Source organism: Candoia aspera, chromosome 1, assembly GCF_035149785.1.
Source record: "Candoia aspera isolate rCanAsp1 chromosome 1, rCanAsp1.hap2, whole genome shotgun sequence".
NCBI lineage: Eukaryota > Metazoa > Chordata > Lepidosauria > Squamata > Boidae > Candoia > Candoia aspera.
Genome location: NC_086153.1, coordinates 183,440,990 through 183,461,307, shown reverse-complemented (window position 1 = coordinate 183,461,307; position 20,318 = coordinate 183,440,990). Strand labels below are relative to the sequence as shown.

At 38.6% G+C, this 20,318-nt stretch overlaps 1 protein-coding gene across 1 annotated transcript in view; it reads left to right on the top strand.

Moving 5' to 3' along the window:
- The window catches only part of COL3A1 (collagen type III alpha 1 chain), a 71,842-nt gene that overhangs the window by 28,027 nt on the left and 23,497 nt on the right, over positions 1–20,318 (top strand). Inside the window, exons 4-20 of the mRNA XM_063318082.1 lie at positions 1,713–1,829; positions 3,441–3,506; positions 7,674–7,745; positions 8,294–8,347; positions 9,483–9,536; positions 11,189–11,242; positions 12,705–12,758; positions 13,217–13,270; positions 13,936–13,980; positions 15,395–15,448; positions 16,139–16,183; positions 17,470–17,523; positions 17,938–18,036; positions 18,166–18,210; positions 18,321–18,419; positions 19,589–19,642; positions 19,816–19,923. Of these exons, the coding sequence (XP_063174152.1) occupies positions 1,713–1,829; positions 3,441–3,506; positions 7,674–7,745; positions 8,294–8,347; positions 9,483–9,536; positions 11,189–11,242; positions 12,705–12,758; positions 13,217–13,270; positions 13,936–13,980; positions 15,395–15,448; positions 16,139–16,183; positions 17,470–17,523; positions 17,938–18,036; positions 18,166–18,210; positions 18,321–18,419; positions 19,589–19,642; positions 19,816–19,923 (1,128 nt within the window). The remainder of the gene's footprint in view (positions 1–1,712; positions 1,830–3,440; positions 3,507–7,673; positions 7,746–8,293; positions 8,348–9,482; positions 9,537–11,188; positions 11,243–12,704; positions 12,759–13,216; positions 13,271–13,935; positions 13,981–15,394; positions 15,449–16,138; positions 16,184–17,469; positions 17,524–17,937; positions 18,037–18,165; positions 18,211–18,320; positions 18,420–19,588; positions 19,643–19,815; positions 19,924–20,318) is intronic.

Genomic DNA, 20,318 nt, shown 5'->3' with positions numbered 1-20,318 from the left:
TATCATGCTATCTTTATCACAGGGCATTTCTGTGGCAACTGACTGCTCATGAGATAAAGCTTTTGTGATGTGAAGGAAGGCTATTGATGTGGACACAAAATGAACTGTAGCTGAGGTAGAAGAACTGATGAAATAACATATTAAGATCAAGGAGACAAGTTAATGACATGCCTCTCTTCTCCATTCTACTCTGCTCAGGGTGTAGTGATTAAGAAGCCAAGGCCATCCTTGACCTTTCAATGCAGCCAGTCTATCTCCACTGCAAGATTGTAACTGTCATGGTCCAAGTTACCCAGTTTTCTATCTCGCCTGGTAACATAATGATTGAATTACCACTGCACTGCAAGCTGATACAACTCACTATGAAATCATTTTTTCCCATGATTCCTAAGTTTGCCTGGGCATAAGAAGATTAACTTTATTTATTTATTTATTTGGCCTTCCTTACAGCCCTGAAAAAGCTGGCTTTCTCCCAGTTTATTGGGAGTTTATTGGCCCCATTGAGTCCATTACTTCTGCCAGGCATTGATTCTACTCCCTCACCAGAATCTGATTAGAAAGAGCTGGATGTCATCAGCATTCAGTTGGCACTTACTCTAAAACTCTAAATGCTGAGATTGAGGAGAAATCCCCTAGCACCACCTTATTTGTTGATCTGGTATGAGTAGAACAACTTCAAGGCTGTTCTGTAGAGGGTAAGGAAGATTACTCTCTACAGAGTAGATGGAGATATGAAGGCCCCATTGTCTAGGCAAAAGGGGCTAAAGCATTTTTGAAGTCCAAAATGTCCAGATAATATTAGGAAGTGGCTCAGAAGGACACCTCCCTAATTCACTGAATGATAAGAAGGGGGAGGAGGTACAGCACAATCAGACTTGCAAGATTCTGTTATTATAGCCAGTCTCAATAAAAGTAGTTTTAGCCATCCTGGGGAGTTGATTTCATGGTCTGGTCTATGTAATGGGGCTGACATGTTCCTCCCAGACTAATCTGGACAACATCTTTGGAAGAACACCATAGTATTGGTATCAAAGCTGCTGAGACATTCAGGATAATCAACAGGGTTGCATTCCTCCTTTATCCTTCCCAGCAAAGATCGTCCAACTGACCAAGGCAATTTCAGTGCCAAAACCAACCCTAAACCCAACTGAAATATATCTGTCCTAACAGTGTGACACACACTGAGACAAGGAGTAGTTCTCTAGTGTTTATTACTGCTACATAAACAGAATCCTAACAAACTGAATAAGCGTGGGAAAAACCCAGACATATAAACCCCAAAGGCTAAGGCGGGCCTGATCTGTGCCTCTTTGAATGGCTGCTTAATTCCTCAGTACTACGCATGCGTTTTCCACCCTGGATGGGAGCCCCCTGCTCGCCATCCTTACTCATGACAATATCCAGAAAATGTGTTTTATTTAAGAGTGGATCTAATTAGCCAGAATGTATGAGCTGATGTAACAGACATAGCAGCTGTAGCACTCTATTATTAAAATGACTCCATAAGTCCACTGTCAAGGATCTTAGCTGGACATTTGCCTGTAGATAATATATTGTTGCATGTGTGCACCCATGCATATAAATAGGACTGCAGCATCACACAGTTCCTTTCATTTTAATAGCATTCCATGCCTCCTCTATATGAGAAACCATTTGGGTATTTGTGCATGATATTCATTTTTTTTCAATTTTTCCTTCTAAACTATGTTTAGGGCACACCTGGTACTCCTGGAAGAAATGGATCACCTGGTCCCCCCGGCCAGCCAGGAATTCCTGGTGCACCTGGCTCCCCTGGAGTCTGCCAAAATTGCCCAAGTTTCAATGGAAATGTAAGTAACGTTCTTTCCATCGTCTTCTTTTCTTTAGTTTGTGTGTAAAAGTTAATGTGCAGTGGCTGGCACACTACCGGTTCAGAAACACAAAAAGCAGCTGGAGATGACTTAGATCAGTGTTTCTCAGTCTCCGCAACTTTAAGATGCATGGACTTCAACTCCCAGAATTCCCCAGCCATCATGGATTGGGGAATAATTAGGTGAATTATTTCTACCGAACCTCTGCAAAAAGTGGTACAAACAAGGCAAGAATCATTCTGAGTGGCACAATCTAAATGTTATGTGTGCGCAGCATACAGCTTGGCAACCATGTTCGCTCTCACACATTCTGTAGATAACACTGTATTTTACTATGATGGTGGTGCACTTACCTGAAAATTAAAATAAGCTCCCTACAGAGCTAGTTAATTTAGGATGTTAATAAATTTCCAAACTTATGCAGACATTGAAAGAGGCGCTCACAGCAAATGTAAATTAGAGGAGGTCTTCAAAGAGATGCTGCTGTGAAGAAGGGCGAAGCAGCCAACCTGCACATACTCTGCACTTCCAACCTTAAGGCGCCCCATGCTTCCAGCCCCTCGGTGATTCTAAACGAAATTCATGACGTGACTTAGCATGCAATAACTATTGTGCAGGGTTAAAAGAGGAGCCAAAACAAATTCTATTATAATTTGTCATTTTTAAAAACATTTTGAACGTATCTTTCCCTCCAGACTGATACTGCACCATAAACCTGAAATGTTAACAGGCTGTGAAAGACGGTCAAGAGTCTGAGAAAGAAATGGGAGAAACTCTGGGCATAAACCATCAATGAATGGGATAGGAATTCATCAGTAGTTTACCTCATAAACAGCAGCTTAGTCCAGGTTGTAAAAAGCGTGTGACAATCTTAAAATATTCAAAGAGATTCCACCTTAATGAACTCACTAATAAAAGATGGCTGGAAGTTCCCATTGCTGTTTCCAAAATTCTGTATCTCACCCCAGATTCTTGCATGAAAACTCCTTCCTGAAGTTAGGGTGACTCTTGCTTTCTGGAACATGTCCTATGATACAGGGCTGGACGCAGGCTGATTTCTTGAAAAAAAAATTATCCATGCCCATGACCTTCTCTAAGCTGGGACCCTGTACCCCTTGCCAGCCAACCAATTTCTTCCATTTCTCCTTACCATACATTTGGGCCTCCTCAAGGATTGAAATTATTCTCTCAGCAAAGCCTGATGTGATCCTTGGAGGAATCTGAGCTGAAGCCCTTGGTCATCCAGGTGCAACGATTTCCAGCAGCCTTAACCAGTATCTTTAATGGTGGCAATTCTGCCAGTCAGCAATAACTGGAAGTTCACAGATTCTCCACCCGTGCTGTGTCACTTCCTTAGCTTTCCAAGCAGTTTCCCCAATATAAGGTGCTGAGGTTTATATTCCCCAAAATAAGCTCCAAATGAATTGGGGTTTGATTTATCCACTAGGGGCATTAAGGTGTGGCCTATGATTTAAAGCTGAGGAGATCTGATTAAGGGAAGTGTATATGTCTGTATGTCCTCAGTGTATCGTTTGCTGACCTGTTCATTTATAACGGCTACTTCTGTTTTCAATTTGTTTTCTATTGCAGACCTTTTCTCCTCAGTATGACTATGATGTCAAGGCTGGACCAGGCAAAGTCTACCCTCCTCCAATTGTAAGATTGTAGCATGACCTCTATGCTGCTCAAATGGCTTTTCAAAGAATTGATTTTCTCTCCTTGCACAGGTTACCTAGCAAAGAAATACTGATTTGTGATTGCCTAGAATGTAACTGGATAAAAGCAGGATTCTCCCAGGACACAGCCCTCAGAGTTTGGATTAGAGACACTTTGAAACCTTTCACCCAAATCAGAGGTTTCCTTGATGTTTCTGCCTCACCTTTTACTTCCTTTTCCTTTCTACATTTTACAGCACCCCTGTAAAATGTTTTCATCACCTGTTTCTTTGTTCCCATATTTGAATTTTGCTTGCTTTCACTTTTTTGTGTCTTCTTTATTTTTTTCCTGCAATGTTTGCTTTTCCAATTCTTCTTGTCCAGATCTTTCTCCTCATTTTTCTCCACTGCAACAATTTTCCAAACTATTAATTGTACAGTGTTTGCTATTTCCAGAATGCAGATATCAGTGGATAACGAATCAATCTGCTAATTGTTTAGCATTCTTTTTCACATAGGTGAGCATCTTTTGATTTTTTAAGTTTGCAGCCTCTCCCAGTGAAGATGTTCAGATCAATTATTTCACATGATGTTCCAAAGTAGGGCTATGCTCCAACTTGGTTGCAAATACCAAATCAAGATTGAATGAGGCAATTTTGGATTTTTTTAAAACTCAGTTGACTTGGGATGAAGCTGCCTCTTACATGTAGGTTGGCCTAGGCACAGGCTTTGAGATGGATTGGGATATTGGTGGGATGGGATATAAAGAGAAGGATCATGCCAGAGTTTTTTGGTTTTGGGGAAAAAAATCATACAAAACTTCCTCAGACAAATGCCTGAAAAGTACAGAGATAATAATTTTATATCAATGGACATTAGGCACCTACAATTTTCCATGGTGGTAATTTTTATTCACCTGGGGCATATTTGGAGTGGTTTCTCCATTGTAATCGGTGAGCTCCCTATAGGAAAACTTTCTGCCAACCAGAGAAGTTACATCTCTGCTGAGTCATTTTTTCAGCTGACAGTAATGTCAGCTACCCCTAATTATATATTCTATTACCTTAATATGAATTTTGTTTCAGTATATATTGTATTGTAATTTGTGTGATTTTATTGAGTAAACTGCTCAGTTTTTCTACAAAAATAAAAAGTACCATACAAATTCTGTCCACAAAAAAATTAAAGAAAGCAAACCTTTTGACAAGACCTGAAAATGTAGAGCTCCGTACAAGTGTATAGCAAAATAAATGTTCAGAAGAAGTAGAAGGATCCACTTAAGATCCAAGCCCAAGACATTTCACTGCCTGAAATGGATTCCAGCCCATGGATTCTGCTATGTCAACATTAAACATTTCCATCCTTTAACCTTCCTAGTGGCTCAGTCAGGTCCTACTTCCACCCTTCAGGGTGCTGAGAAAAGCAGCTTATGTTCTGCTACACATGGCAGGGCTGACTTGGCCCTATGGGAATCGAGGGTGGAACAAATGTGTGTGTGATATCTGCATAATCTGTGAAGAGGGCAACTGACCTCACACTGGACTATTAAAGATGCCCTTAACAGACTTTCATGGTTGTTGTCTACTTCTTTCCTATATTGTCCATTTACTACCAAGTTATGAATCATGAAATGCATTTGTCTTCTGTTCCTCACAGGGTTTTTCTACTTTCAGTCCATCCATCCATCCATCCATCCATCCATCCTCTAATTTATTCATCTGTTTCCAATTGCTCACTATGTTTTCCTTCTCACAGCTTCTGTCATTTGTAGTCTACTGCTTGGCTTCTGAATCTGAGATGTGGCGAACCAGAGAGGAAAAAGAAATGCCTTCTCCTTTCATGTCCTTGGTTGCTAAAGCGCCTGTGAGGTCTTGGTTTTGCCTGGGATGGGAATTGGGGAATGCATGGCCAGAAGCCTTCCTACAGTAGCCTTCCCTAACTGGGCGCCCTCCAGATATGTTGGACTGCAACTCTTGTAATTTCCAGCTGGCAGTGAAGTTATTGAATTTGACATTAAATATCACTGGAGAGCATCCAGCAGAGGAAGACTTCTATAGTCATCTACTACTAATGGGACTGCATTTAAAAAGAAAAAAAATCAATACCCCAGAATTCTTTTTTGTATATATTTTTCTGCAGCATTTTAAAAATGGATCCAGGATTGTGTGTCTGCTACATCTGCTGCATAAACATTTTTCCCTTTATATGTCATTTCCACTGGGATTGATGGAGCTTTTTGCATAACCTACATGGGCTGTTGGGCATATAGGGCTCCGGATGAGCATGAAGTAGGAAGCCTCACAGGTAGTTTGACACAGTTACACCAAAATTCTGTGACAAGCAGTGACTTTCAATATTTCATTGCTTACCCAGACATGATTGCATACTTCCTGCTTAAAAAGAACGATTGTTAGCCCAAATGAGTTATAAAGCAATCTTACAAAATGAAATCAACCCATTTTTTTTTCACAATAGCAGTTCACTGGAAGAGGTGTTTCTTTGTCAGTTGATTTATTTATGTGATTCGCTTTTTAATTTTTTTATAGCAGTTCCTTGTTGTAGTGTATTTGCTTTTCACAAAGACATCTGTAAATGCAGTGTGTAACCCTGATTCTCTTTCCCTGTCTCTCAATCACTTTGAGAAATATTGTTTTATTCTATTGTATCCAGTACATTAAAGTGATACCAGTCCAATTATTCTGAAAAGTCAAAACTAGCCATCATAGGATAATCATACATCAGCTATACAGTAAGAGAGCCTTTTCCATCAGGAGAAAACAATATTCAATAGCAAGAGTTGCATGCTTGTCAGTGAATACCCCTAATGAACAGTGAAGAATTCCCTGCTCTATTGTAAAGCATCACCTGAAACACATCTTGGTAAAATTTTCTAACTAATCCAATGCCTTCTTAGATACCCTCTTGCCCATTTAGATCATTAGCTATTTAGATCTTTAGCCACTGTATAAAGAGCCACAATTGGATTGGGGAAACCAACTTAGTTTAGCAATTTGTGGACCAGATTACCCTTCACTGTAATATTTTCCTTTTGGGGATCAGTCCATCAGCTAAGCACCTATTAGATATGAATTAAGAAACATTAATAAGTATGGCAAATAAGTGAAATGTAGTAACCACTGGGTGTATTCACTGTTTCAAATCAGTAGTTATATTAACTCCATTATGCGATATAAATTATACAATTATAAATCATGAATTCTCTGTTAGACTACTTAAAGTATAATTACATAAGAATTTGGTGATAAGTTGTAGGGTGAGGGATAAATATCATGTATCTGACACACACATCCCAATTTCCATCGAAATTATATGTCTTCAGTGAAGGTGAAGGGAAGTTGGATATTTATTTAATGAACAAGAATAATCATCTGGCAACCCTGTTCAGCAAACCATACAGCATCCCTGCAAAGATGTTGGATATGCGTTTTAAAAACAAGATACAGAGAAATAATATATAGAGAAAACAAAATGGTCATTACACTACCATTTTGAGATCGATAGACAATAGACAATAGACAATATATGATAGACGATAGAGAGATATGTCAAATAACTCATGTACTTTTTCCTAGTACTCAAAGAGTATGATAGATGATTGTAACATGATATTGTTACAATCATTTCTACAAGGAGCTCAAGGCTGTATACATAGCCCTGAGCTCCTTGTGACCCTGTGAGATAGATTAGAGAGAACTGATGCAAAATTGTACCTTTCCACTGCTTCCAAGCTTTCAATGAGTAAGCACAGTCCCCAGGTGACGATCTGGCAACTCTACTCATGCCAGCCAGGCATGTGGTACCTATGCATCACTTCCCAGAAACCATAATTAATCACAGGCAGTGCAGGAATGAACTGGCTCACTGAACAGAAAGTTCTATCTCACCGTAATGACTGGTGCTGCCTTGTTCATTGCTTTGCACGCAATGAGTTCTTTTTGCCAAAAATCAGCACAAGAAGTGAAATCAGCTGGAACTGAACTGAAACGCTGATTTGACACCAAAGTGGTTCAAGTTAAAGCATTTCCACTTTTTGCATAACTAGCTTTTGTTACAGTGTGCACTCTGTCTTCTGCACTCTGCTTCACTACAGCATCCAAAATTCATTTTACCTGCAAGTCACTGTGTTATTTTTCAATCTTCCCCATAGACTACAGGTGGACATCCTGGACCTCCTGGCCCACCCGGGATTCCTGGTCCTATTGGTCAGCCAGGTTCACCTGTAAGTATATGTCATTTCTTTTCTTGTTTCCTATTATATTTTATATTGTTGGCTTGTTGAGCTGAATTTCATGTCATGAATAAGGGCATAGATTTGCACTGAACTCTAAGGAACATGGTCTGGCTATGGGACAGAACAAGAGGAAATAGCCTGTAAGCCTTCTGCTTTTTAACAGGGCTGATAAAGATGTTTTCAACCAATACACTTTCTTAAAGGCTGTCTTCTAGTATAGCTATTAAAGCACAGCCCTTCTTCAGGAACAAGGAGGAAAAAAATAATACCAGATGTGAGATGTGAAAAGATGTCAGATATTTCAAGTGTCTGAAACCTAACATTCATTTATATAGCAGTTTGTCCAAACAAACAATTGCTAATAAGATACATTTCAATTATTTTTATGTACACAAATGAAATAGAATGGATTCATCAGGTCCAATTCCCATAGTTGCATAAGGATCTGATCATTCACACAGTGAGAATCTGTTCCATCTGATTGTGAGTATGGTAGGCAGTAATCTAATGAAAGCAACTCATCTTTTATCCGTTAGGGATCCCATGGATACCAAGGTTCTCCTGGTGAACCTGGACAAGCTGGAGCTCCTGTAAGTATCAAATATTTTCAATAATTTGAAATCATAGGAATAAATGAGATTATTTCCAGTATTTGACTATTGCAAAGCTAGCTTCTTTTCTGAGATAGTTTGGTTCTTCATGGCTTGTAGGTGGGCTGTTTCTCCATTCATGGGAATCTTGCTTCACACCACCACCAAGCCCAAGGGCTAGAGCTGCATTAGGAGGTCATTAAGAGGAATGGCTACCTGAGAATCTGCAACTTTCAGGTCTCTCCTCATAGGAGCCCTTGGATTTTTTTTTTCAGACCACCAGACAAATAAATGCAATGTAAAATAAGGATAAGAATAGGGAGTGGGGCTGAGTGGTTTGTTTTCTTTTGTTAACAGGACATGTTACAGCTCATGGTGGAGCAGTGATTTTTACTCCTGCTAACCATTTCTCAAAAAAGAAGTGAAGATGTTTGTATGTGCACACTATGTTGTCTTCCACAATATTATTTTAATCTGACAAAGCCTCAAAAGCAATTTGAACAGAAACTGTGATTACTTTTCAGGTTTGGGGGAGTGAAACAAGTGGAAGTATCAAGGATAGAAAGAACCTCTCCTTGAAATACTCCACCAAAGCCTAAGACTATTATGTTGCAGAATTATCAAAATATTTTGCACACTTGTAAAATCTGAGTTACCTGATATATTTTTACACTGCTAAAACAAAATGTGTAAAACCAGCAAACCCAATCATCTTATAATGGCCTGGTAACATACAAAATGTACTTCCCTCAGATATGAATTCCTCTCTCAGAAATTGAATTCCTTGTCAACATATATTTTTATAATTTGGGTGAGGGGGTGTGCCTTTGAGTCAGTGTTGACTCCTGGCAACTGCCTGGGCAAGTCCCTGCAGTTTTCTTGAAAAGATTTCGGAAGTGGATTGCCATTGCCTCCTTTCCAGTCACCCAGTTGGCTTCATGCCTAAGGAGGGACTAGAACTCACAGTCACCTGGTTTCTAGCCTGGTGCCTTAACCACTACACCAAACTAGCTCTCATATTTTTATCAATAGAACCCCACAAAAAGGGATTATCAGTTTAACTTTGGCTTTTGTTTAACATATACAATATATAGTGGAGGGGGAAAATGACCTTTGATGTTCTTTTACTTTCCAGGGCCCTGCTGGCCCCCCTGGAATGATTGGACCCCCCGGACCTGCTGGAAAAGATGTAAGTGTTTACTTATCAATACATAAATAAAGTTAAAGAGATTTGGTGGCATGTCTGTCTACAGACACAACAGTATGAGTGGCACAACTGCAGTTACACAGGGCCCCTCCCCCTGACTTTTTAATCTCTCCTTTGGGCTACAACACACTTCAACAGAGAAAGTTACCTAACACTCAAAAGCAGGTTTTGATGGGAAGAAGAAGACACTACATTGAAGAGAAAGGAGTAGGAAAGCCACACAATAAGAAAAGAATTCTACACATACACTGGATCCAAACAATTCTGATTTTTCACAAACAGGTTTTGGCATATTGATTTTAAATTGGTATTTCGACCCAATTGACTGAAGCTCTCTTTTATGTGTCTACAGTACAGTGAAGTAGAAATCAACTAGTTTCGATCCTGGGATGCAGAATTTTAGACTTTTAATGGTTTTTCAGATAGAATGCTTATTTAAAAGTTGTTTTAAATTGTTACATTGTCAGTTGTTTGAATTGGTTGTATCCTAGCCTTTAGACACTTTCTTCCATGAAGAGCAGATTAGAATTTATATCAATTAAAATCTAACTAAAGAGTTAATAGTTGTGCCTAAAACAGCTGCTGTGATTATTAACCAAACTCAGGTAACATAGCCTAATATTTGTGCATTAGCAAAGACATACCTTTGAAATGATGTTTCTCATTTGCTTGTTCCTGCTGTTCCCAAGGAAGAACCCTTGTACTTTCCAAGTTCCAGTTTTTCTGGATTCAGTCCTGAGTTGCTCTTTCACAACTGGCTCTATTCATTTATGAAGTCCTCAAATCTAGCAGAGGCTTCTGCTGAAAGAAAAAGGAGCAGTGATTTTTGAGCACTTTCCCCCACAGCTCCTTGTTTTAGATCATATGCCATTGATGGGGTACAAAGGACAGAGAAAAATATGCACAATAGAGGCATTTGACCCATTCTGTAGAATTGTCTTATGAGTAGTATTCTAGGTGCATTGTAATGAGATCCAGCCAAACAAATTAATATCATCTCATTAGAAAATAAGGGATATTTCAACTGAGCCAACACCCTACACATAGCAACATATTCTAGTTAATTTTTGTATGGTCTATCATCTTTGCTTTCACCACTCATATATAAACTTACAGCAATCTACAGTAGAAGACTTCCTGTTCCACCATGCATAAAACTGCTAGATGATGTAATGGTCACTTCTCTGGCTGAAAAGGTTTCAGGAGACAGTTTTATAAATAGCCACTTGCAGGTTCCTTCGTTATCAGTGAAAAGGCCCACCAGGTTGCCTATTTGGTGAAAAGCACTACAACGGAAAATGAGAGATTTTGCCTGAAGGTCTGCTGAAGATATATTGGCTGTAGGGAGGAAAATATATCATTTGCCCTAATTCTTGTAAGCTCATTCCTTTCTTCATAACAAACTCTTGCTAAAGAGAGGGTGAGCACTGTGTGGAGAAAAGAAATTAGTTTCAGTATTCGGCAGTTGCTAAGAGCCCAACAGGTAGTAACTCTATGAATATAGAGCCAAAGGTCTTTTCATCGTTATGTGGTCTTATTTTCTAGCTCCTTCTCAGAATGACTACAGAATATACATATGTGTGTGTGTGTGTATGTGTGCATGTGTACAGTGTAATTGTATATTGTGTCTTTAGGGAGAATCTGGACGACCTGGAAGACCTGGGGAACGTGGATTGCCTGGCCTTCCTGTAAGTAGAGGAAACACACTTTTTTTTTTCTTTTTGGATATGCTGGAAACTAACCCAAAAGAGTGTTAAGCCTTCTGAAAACACCGACATACATACATATGTGTGTGTGTGTGTGTGTGAACACATATTATGTAATTATGTCATATTATGTAATTGTGTCATTGTCTTCACTGCTGCATCCTTCAGTAACTGAACAAAAAATCTAGAAAAATAGAAGCCCACCTCTCCCCACCACCATCAAACCCAACACTATTTTATAGGAAAAAGTCATGACACCATGTTATTTCATGGGTCAATACGAACTGGCACGTTTTGGCATCCATCTTTGGAAGCCAACAAGTTAGAAAAAAGAAGCAGGAAAAAAAGTGCTACGCTCCCATTTGTTCAGTTATGGTCCACAAAAATGCACATGGTTTACCAAGGCATAGTCTCATCTACCACCTCCTCTCCAATCCAATGAAGAAATACACAAATAAATACAAAAATGCCCTCCCACCTGAGGCACCTGACAATGAGGCTACGGATAAGACATTCTGTTTTGCCGATTGAATTCACTGAGCCATATCCAGACCTCCTATATTCTTGGTTCACTTTTAAGATTTATGTTTGTTTATCAATTATACTGATTGCTATTGCTAGTTATCTAGCTCATGAAAAAGGCCTCTGAGTTTCAGGTTTTATTCACATTTGTAAAAATAGCCACTCTCTTCCAGTCATTCTGCACCTGCAGCTTTTTACCTCACTCATACAGTATATCTTCCCTGCCATTTCATCAGGTAGAATGTGAGAGCCCAATTGAGGTTGTCACAATGACAACATCTGAAAGTTGTAAACCAAAGCAATCCATCAGATTAAGCATTACTGACAGCAGATGAAGCAGAGGACAAATAATATGAAATCACATCCTATTGCAACTGCTTATCAAAGAACAGTATCAAAGAAAATGCTGTGACATCCATGCCAGCCAACTGAGTTTCTCAAGTATCAAAACAAAGCCCTTAATAAACATGGAGGATTCACTAAAATTCAGTTTTGTGAAAAGAGCAGTTTCTTTCTGCAGTCAAAGTGGGAGAATATTGTTTTTGGATCTATTGAAAACAGAAGGTTTTGATATCGCCACCAAATACAAAGTCACTTGCTGAGATGGGCTATAGAAATCGAATGAATGAATGAATGAATGAATATGAACTCCTTGTAACTGAATAATCAGAAATAGTCCATTCAATAGGTGAGATTTTTGAAACATTGGTGTATCCTTTGTATTCTGAAGTATTGGAATCTTTCATCCTTTTGGCTTTCTCTTTAATTTTAGTTAATTAATTTATTTAATTCCTTTGATAATCCCTTGGTTATTCCATTAGCCATGCTTAAACTCCTCGCCTATTTATTATTACCAAATAGTTGTAATATTTCAGTGCAGTTCTCCTCTTATTGCTCTATCTCTCTTTCTCTTTTAATTTAGGGCCACAAAGGTCATGTTGGAATGCCTGGATTGCCTGGAATGAAAGGTCACAGAGTAAGTATTCAACATAAAATATTCTATAATAAAACATTGGTGGGTGGTCTCAACACAGATATCCTAACTCTGGCTCAGTCTACCCCAATTTAGTGCTCTCCAGACGATTACGTTGATTAAATCAATTTCTATAGAATGCTGGTTGGTGTTTATAAGAGTTGTGATCTAACCCATCAGGAAGGCATCATGTTCTGGAAAAGACTACAGTAGCTGATAGACCATGTCTGTATGGTCAGAAACTTTTCTAAAGGAATTGCTGAAGCAATTGCCATGAACTTTAGCTGAGTGGGTTGGGGGCCATTAAGTAGTCTAGATACAAAAATGAGGAATCATCTTCATTTTACATCCTTAAGATATAGTTAGGAAGACATGTAAACATTCCCCGGGCTCAGTATTTTGATTTATGAAATTTCCTATGTGTTATTCATATATTGTTTCTTTCTTTTCCTTGCACAAAGGGTTTTGATGGAAGAGATGGTGCCAAAGGTGATGCAGGTACTCCTGGTCTAAAGGTACCATTTACGTTTATTACTTGTTCAGAAGAAGACAGCTTTAGTCAGATGAAGTCCTTCTTTAGAAGATGTTAATAGTGCACTATCTTGGGATTTTCAGAATATTCACCTGTTGGACATATCCAGGCAGGACTGAATCTGCCTTTTTTTTCCAGTAATGGGTCTCCCATTACATTTATGCCTCACCTGCAATCCCCTTTTTTTATCCCCACTGGAACTCTGCGCTTAGCAGTGGTTTCTTCTCATGCAGTTACTCTATAGGCAGGTTCAGTAATGTCATCCTCACCATCTGATGAAGCAAAATAGGTCACCTTCCATTACGTTGTCTCTTCACTCCCCACCATGTTGTTTCCAGAAAGATCACTCTGTTGGGAAACTGGTAGTTTGTTGTTTATTCATTTATAAAATTTACATGCCACATTTTCATTGATAAAAGTGATCTTGGTAAGGAGAATAATATGCATAGTTCCAACTGGTGCAAGCAGGTTTACCATACTGACTTCCTCTTTGCACCGAACTGGTCTGATCCAGAAAGAGATTCATATGTGGAAGCTTGCTTTAGTATACTTAGATTTTTGCTTAATTAGGACAATGATGTAAAGGTGGTTTACTCAAATATGGAATGATAAATACAATGTATTAATTGATATTTCTTTATTATGTAGGGTGAAAATGGACTTCCAGGAGAAAATGGATCCCCAGGACCAATGGTAATTCTCTGAATTCAATTCATTTCTATAATTCTCTGAATTATCATAAATCTGATTCTTTTACTCATCCACATGGAGAAAAATCTACAGAACTCAGTGATAATCCATTAGGTAATAAGGAGACAGGTTTTACATTTCTACTCATATTGGGAAAGTAAGTGAAGTTTATCACATATCTAGTATTTCAAGTTGTAATAATAAAAGTATTGCTGAACTTACTACCCATTGGTGCTGCCAACCCTGGGGATAAGATGATAGATCATCTAGACACCCGAGGCAATTATATATATGTTGACCATGCATTTGCCTAATTCACATATAAAGCCAGAACGAGAATGTGAAGCCTGAAGCAGGCCCCATCTTACCTTATTGCACTCCATGATTTTAAATTAATCCTCCTTGCCTAAATCACTTCTGATCTGAGGAAGTCTAGAAAAAACTGCTTTAAAATGAGAGGGGGAAAAACTACATTTTTATGTTATATATAAAAAGCAAATGCATCCCTGATTTCTCAAAGGTCTAATTTCACCCTCATAGAAGTGATCTGTACTCTTAATTTTTCATCATTTCAGGAAGGGCTGCACAGCAAAACAAGACAAAGCATTAAAACAAAAATGCATAGCTTAAAAAAAAACCCTAAAACTGTAAATAGACTCACAGAAGTTCAAAAAAATCATCACAAACAAATAATTCAAACCCTGGGGGAATGAAATAAACTTTTCCTGGGATCAAAAAGCTAAAACAAAGTAGGATCAGGTGTACCCTGAGAGAGAAAATTACATAAGTAGAGTGCCCTCAGTGTATCTCAACTCAGAAAGAAGAATCCAATGGCCATCTATGGAAGCAGGGCATTTGTGTGCCTATGTCAGTTTTGAAAAAGTGAGTAGTGGCATTTAGAAATAGAGTGACAACCAACAGAGATGCTTAAAAACAGGTGGGATACATTTTTGAACTTCTTGACAATTGTGTAATTCTTCTCATTTAACAAAAGGGTTAGGGTTATTAGCAAGGCATGGCTTCATATTATCCAAGGGTCTTTGAATAGTAAGCCCTCTACAATTTTTGCTCTCCAGCAGCTGGGATTTAAGATACTCTCCCATGTCTAGAAATACAAAATATAAAAAAGACATTAACATTTTATATTGTTAAGCAATATCTTTCTCTCTCTCTCTCTCTCTCACACACACACACACACACACACACAAACCTGGCCCAGGAACTGTCAGAAGAATCACATTTTTAGCACTTTCCTAAAAGGTAGCAGGTTCAAGGCTGGGCAAAAGAGCCTTCATTATTGACACAGATCTTATGATTTATCTGTGATGTTTCTTTAATGAAGGTTTTACAGCTGTCCATTCAGTGATGAATGCTTTGGATTGCCCTTCCTTCTCTAAAAGTCTTATATATTTCTTAGGGACCCAGAGGTCTGCCTGGTGAAAGAGGACGAGCAGGGCTTCCAGGAACTCCTGTAAGTACTTAGATGAAAGTTTAATATGGACTCTTATTATCATTGCCAATTTTGGTCCTCTGGTAGACACCAGCAGTAGGGTCTAAGAATCCTGGAAGGGACAAGATATGGAAATCAAATCTGTTGTACTGTCTTTGGTTTCTGTGGGGTGATCTGGCAAAATCAGGTTAGAAGCCTTCTTGGAAGTAAGGTACTTTATAGCCCACCTTAAGCCCAACTTTGTCATTTCTGATTCTATTATTTTCTAGCAGTGTTTTATCCCTAGCTGTAGTTCGGTGTATAAAAACTGGGAAATTTTGTTTGCTTTTTTTGGCATTTAAGTGCTCCTTCTGTGCCCCTTATGTGGCTCAATATCAAAAAAGGGTATCAATATATAACCTCAATTGAGGACATTTAGTGTTAAGACATGGAATCCTTTCTATAGAACAGTTCCTTTCAGATCTGAAAAAAATGTAATTGGCTAATGAATATATAATTAGATGATATGGGGGTTTTCCCAGATACTGTATATTTTAGTATGTACATTTAAGGTGTTAAGGTTCCATATTTGCTTGTCAAAGGACTGTAATAACAATAAGTAAACGAGTACAGAGCAGCCACGAAAGGATATAGATCATTCAATATCTCAAGCTTTGCTTCCTTACTGACTTATTTTAACATTGTTTCTAATCAATTCCTTTGTGTTTTCAGGGTGGTCGTGGTAATGATGGTTCTCCTGGAGCAGCTGGCCAACCTGTAAGTATGCTTAAAGATTCTCTCTCTTTTTTCTCTCTCAGTTATTCCACATCCCTTTTTTGATTTCCCACATTGAAATTCTTGGGTGAAGTGCAAATTGTGGTCATCAGATCCCCAAAATTCCATTTGAAACTTTATGCTTGCTGTGCAGAAAGAGAAATATAAGGGATTCGGGGTTGTTCAAGTAAGGCATCAATCTATTGCAGAATCAGGATTAAGTGAGAAACTTGGACGATCAACACTTTTAGTTGAACATACTAACTCCATACTTTCCGGTTACATATGGTATCTCACAACATACATCTATCATTTTTAAAATTTTGCAGCATAGTTCAAAGGACAAATCTGTTGCATAGAAGTGCTTGTATATGGGGAAAATGTGCATTTTTTTCCAGCCTAAGTGCCACACTAAAGATGGGACAGTGCCAAATATTTTAGGCTTTTTTTGCAGTGGGTAGGATTAAGGGGGGATGTGGATGCCTAATATTATGTGAAGATTACAATACAGTAATATAATAAAGTCTAATAACTGATTTATTAATATCACAGTAACATTTAATAATTTGGATGAGATATATCTGGTCATAGCAAAAACCTCTAAAGGCCTGTGCTTTGTATCTATGCAGGTATTGATTTCTTACTCAATTTAAAATATTATTTAACCCACCTTTCCTGTTAAAAATATCAAGGTGGCTTGCAACATTTACATATCTCCATAGCAAATTCCTGAGACCTGGACAGTAGATAAATTTATATAACAGATAATATGCCATAAAAATGGCAAATTAAGGCAGAGAAAATATCAGTGGTGAAATTTTCAACTTAGAATGCTTTTGAAAAATTAGCAGATACTTAGATGTGGAGAGAAGTTCAAGAGCTTAGTCATGGTTACCTTATCTTGGAGGCTCCAGGGCCGCAACTGGGGGGATGGGCAAGCAGGGCATGTGCCCTGGGCACGATGCTGGGGGGCCGCCAAAATGGGCATGGAATCCATGTTTGCCCCGGGTGACACAGACCCTAGTTGCGGACCTGGGAGGCTCCACAAGTCACCCCAAGAACTGCAAGTCATGCAACTAGAGATCTATTTTTCCCACACAGCATGTTGTACATGTCTGTTTTACAGCACTATTTTACATTGGTTAGCTCAAACATTAGAGACTTTGTTCTTCTCATTAGTTTATGTTCTTCTCATTAGAATATGATGTAACTCAAGCAACATTTTTTTCTTTAAAAAAGCCTTTGATTATTTTCTTCAAATAATGATATCTCTGTTGTATTTTCTACAGGGTCCACCAGGCCCTCTTGGACCTCCAGGAGTTCCTGGTATTCCAGGTTTTAAGGTATTTACCTCTGCATATATAAAAAGAGACAGAGATCGAATTAACACTCTAGAAAAAGGTGTTTCATAGAATAGCCTGTGTTTTGTATATATCCCTTTTGAAGGGAAGGAGGGAAGCCACTGTAACAAGTAGAATACTGATGTGCAGTGCTGATGCTGATATGCCCTTAGTTCTTTCTACCTTCTGCTATTGTACCCTCTGCTAGATACCATTCTGTGCACACTTTCCACAGTACACCTGCAAGAATATCTGAGCTTTCATTGGACACACTGGGACAAAACTTCTACTAAAGAATGTTAATTAGCAGATTGCCATCTCCTTCCCCCCACATGAGATAATCCCCTGCCCCCCAATAAAGTTGTCCAGCTCCCATATACTGTTAGTTTGATTGGTCTGACTCTCTCTGCTTCACAGGGTGAAACAGGTCCTGCTGGTCCCTCAGGCTCAAGTGGACCTCCTGGACCAAGAGGAGAAACTGGTTCTCAAGGCCAGCCTGGGGGTGCTGGTCCTCCTGTAAGTATCATATGTTCTTTATAAAATTATGTATCAAATCTATTTTAGATTTTAGCAAAGTATATTTTAGTAATATCATAGTACTTCAAAAACACACACCCTACTAAAGGCTGTTATCTTTGTCAATAGGGTCCGGGAGGACGTGATGGAAATCCAGGTGCCAAAGGTCCTCCAGTGAGTATCCCAGGCAGAGTGGTATTTGCCACTGCGTTTCCTAAGTACTGTTGCATGTTGACTCAAATCATATAATGCTATCTTTCTGAGCACATTTTGGTTTTATCCAGGGTCCTGCTGGAATTCCTGGTGCTCCTGGTCTGAGTGGAAATCGTGGTCCTGCTGGTCCTTCTGGTACTAATGGAATCCCTGGTCAAAGAGGTCCAGCTGTAAGTCATCAGCATGCTCTTTTTTTGTCATGATTACATGAAAACTGGATTCAGATAAACACAAAATGTGCAATGTCATAGAAACCTGCACAGTGTCTTTTGACAGAAGGACATGATTTGGATAGAGTAAAATAACTCCTGAGTTTCAAACTTTTCATCTTTTTCCTGATATTTGGAGATTGTCAGTTTTTTTTCTTCTTGGTATGTTGTTATGATGATCCAAAACATGCAAAGTGGAATGACACAAAAGATCCAAATATTAACAGTAAGAAAATACCTTAAGAGAATTACATGCTGAGTAAGAATTTTTAACATTTATAACTGATCTCAGGGAGGGAGACAATATACATCTCTGCTCATTTATATATTGAAGAAATAAACATGCAAGTATGAACCAGATATTGACCCTGAATCACCTCAATTTAAAGAAAATGACTTGGATCCAGAGGTGGTCTTCAAGTAGCAGTGCTCATTTGTATAACTGTTTCCTTGCATAATTGAAAGGGATCTCTATGTCCCATGTTTCCTCCTTCATTGAGTCTTCTGCTTCCTACCTTCTCCTACAAGGAGAAACTTACCAGAATAGCATGGAGTAAAGGACTGAAATCAGAACAAGGATTCAGAGAGGAAGTAGGAGTCTATCCAGGCCCCAGCAAACTAGATACAAACTTCATGATCTGAATCCAGCCTACAGACAAAAGGCTTCCTTTTTTTTTTTTTTGGCTAGGTGAAAATAATATAGGATGACCTGCTTCTAACAACCAAAGAACGTTGCATGAGAAAAATGGTTTATAATCCGAAGTTCTCACACACATTTATATTATAGACCACACATTCATTCTGTAAGGTCTCAAAATATCTTACATGACTCTCTCAAGTTTGTATGCCATAGCCTATCATCTTCATTCTCATATCAATATCCTCAATGCTCAGTGACACCTCACTGTGAGAAGTCTACCAGAGCTTGCAGAAGAATTCACAGAGTAACTAATAGTACTGATGCATTTTCTCTTTGCTCACATGATTCTTTTAATCTGAGTCAATAAACTCTCATATTTGATTGTAAGCATGATTCCAATCGATAACCAAGATCTGTATTTGATGGGACTGAACAAATCAGGTTTGACAAGTCTTCTGATAGAAATTCAATACTCCTATGTTCTTTTCAGGGTGAACCTGGTAAAAATGGTGCAAAAGGAGAGCCAGGAGCAAGAGGTGAACGTGTAAGTATTGATTTATTTAGCTGTAGTAGATCTGGGTGGGATAGGTCTGCCCTTTCTACTAAAATAGTACTGTTGTTGTTCTTCTAGTATAAATTTGTTTGAAAAGCTGTATTGTTCTGGTGAAAGTTTATCTGAAATGTCATTAGCTTTATCAATGAGTGTTTTGTTGTAAGGGTGAAAATGGCACCCCTGGTGCTGCTGGTCCTCCAGGAGAAGAAGGCAAGGCAGGAGCAGCTGGTCAGCCTGGCACCAACGGCATACCTGGAAACCCAGGCGAAAGGGCAAGTATTCGAACGACTTGGTTTTCGACAGCAACACAAGGCAACCTGTGGTAGTCAATGTTCCTTTGCCAGTTACTTGTGTGCCTAAGCCAGATTAAAGCAATGAGATGTTGCACCATTTGTGTACACTAGTTGTGGCTCTATTGCTTTTTTTAATCATAATTTTATTGAAGTTTACAAATACAAAGATAAAAAACTAATACAAACTAAAAAGAATATAAAAAGAAAAAAGAAAAGGTGCAGAGAAAAAGAAAAAAAATAAGAAAAAAGAGGAAAAAAGGGGGAAAAAAGTTATATAAAGAAATGACTCCCCCCTCCCTCCAGACGAGTTTAAACAACTTCAGTAACATAACACCTTCTCTAATATTCCAATAAAAAAAATCTCTTCTTCTCAT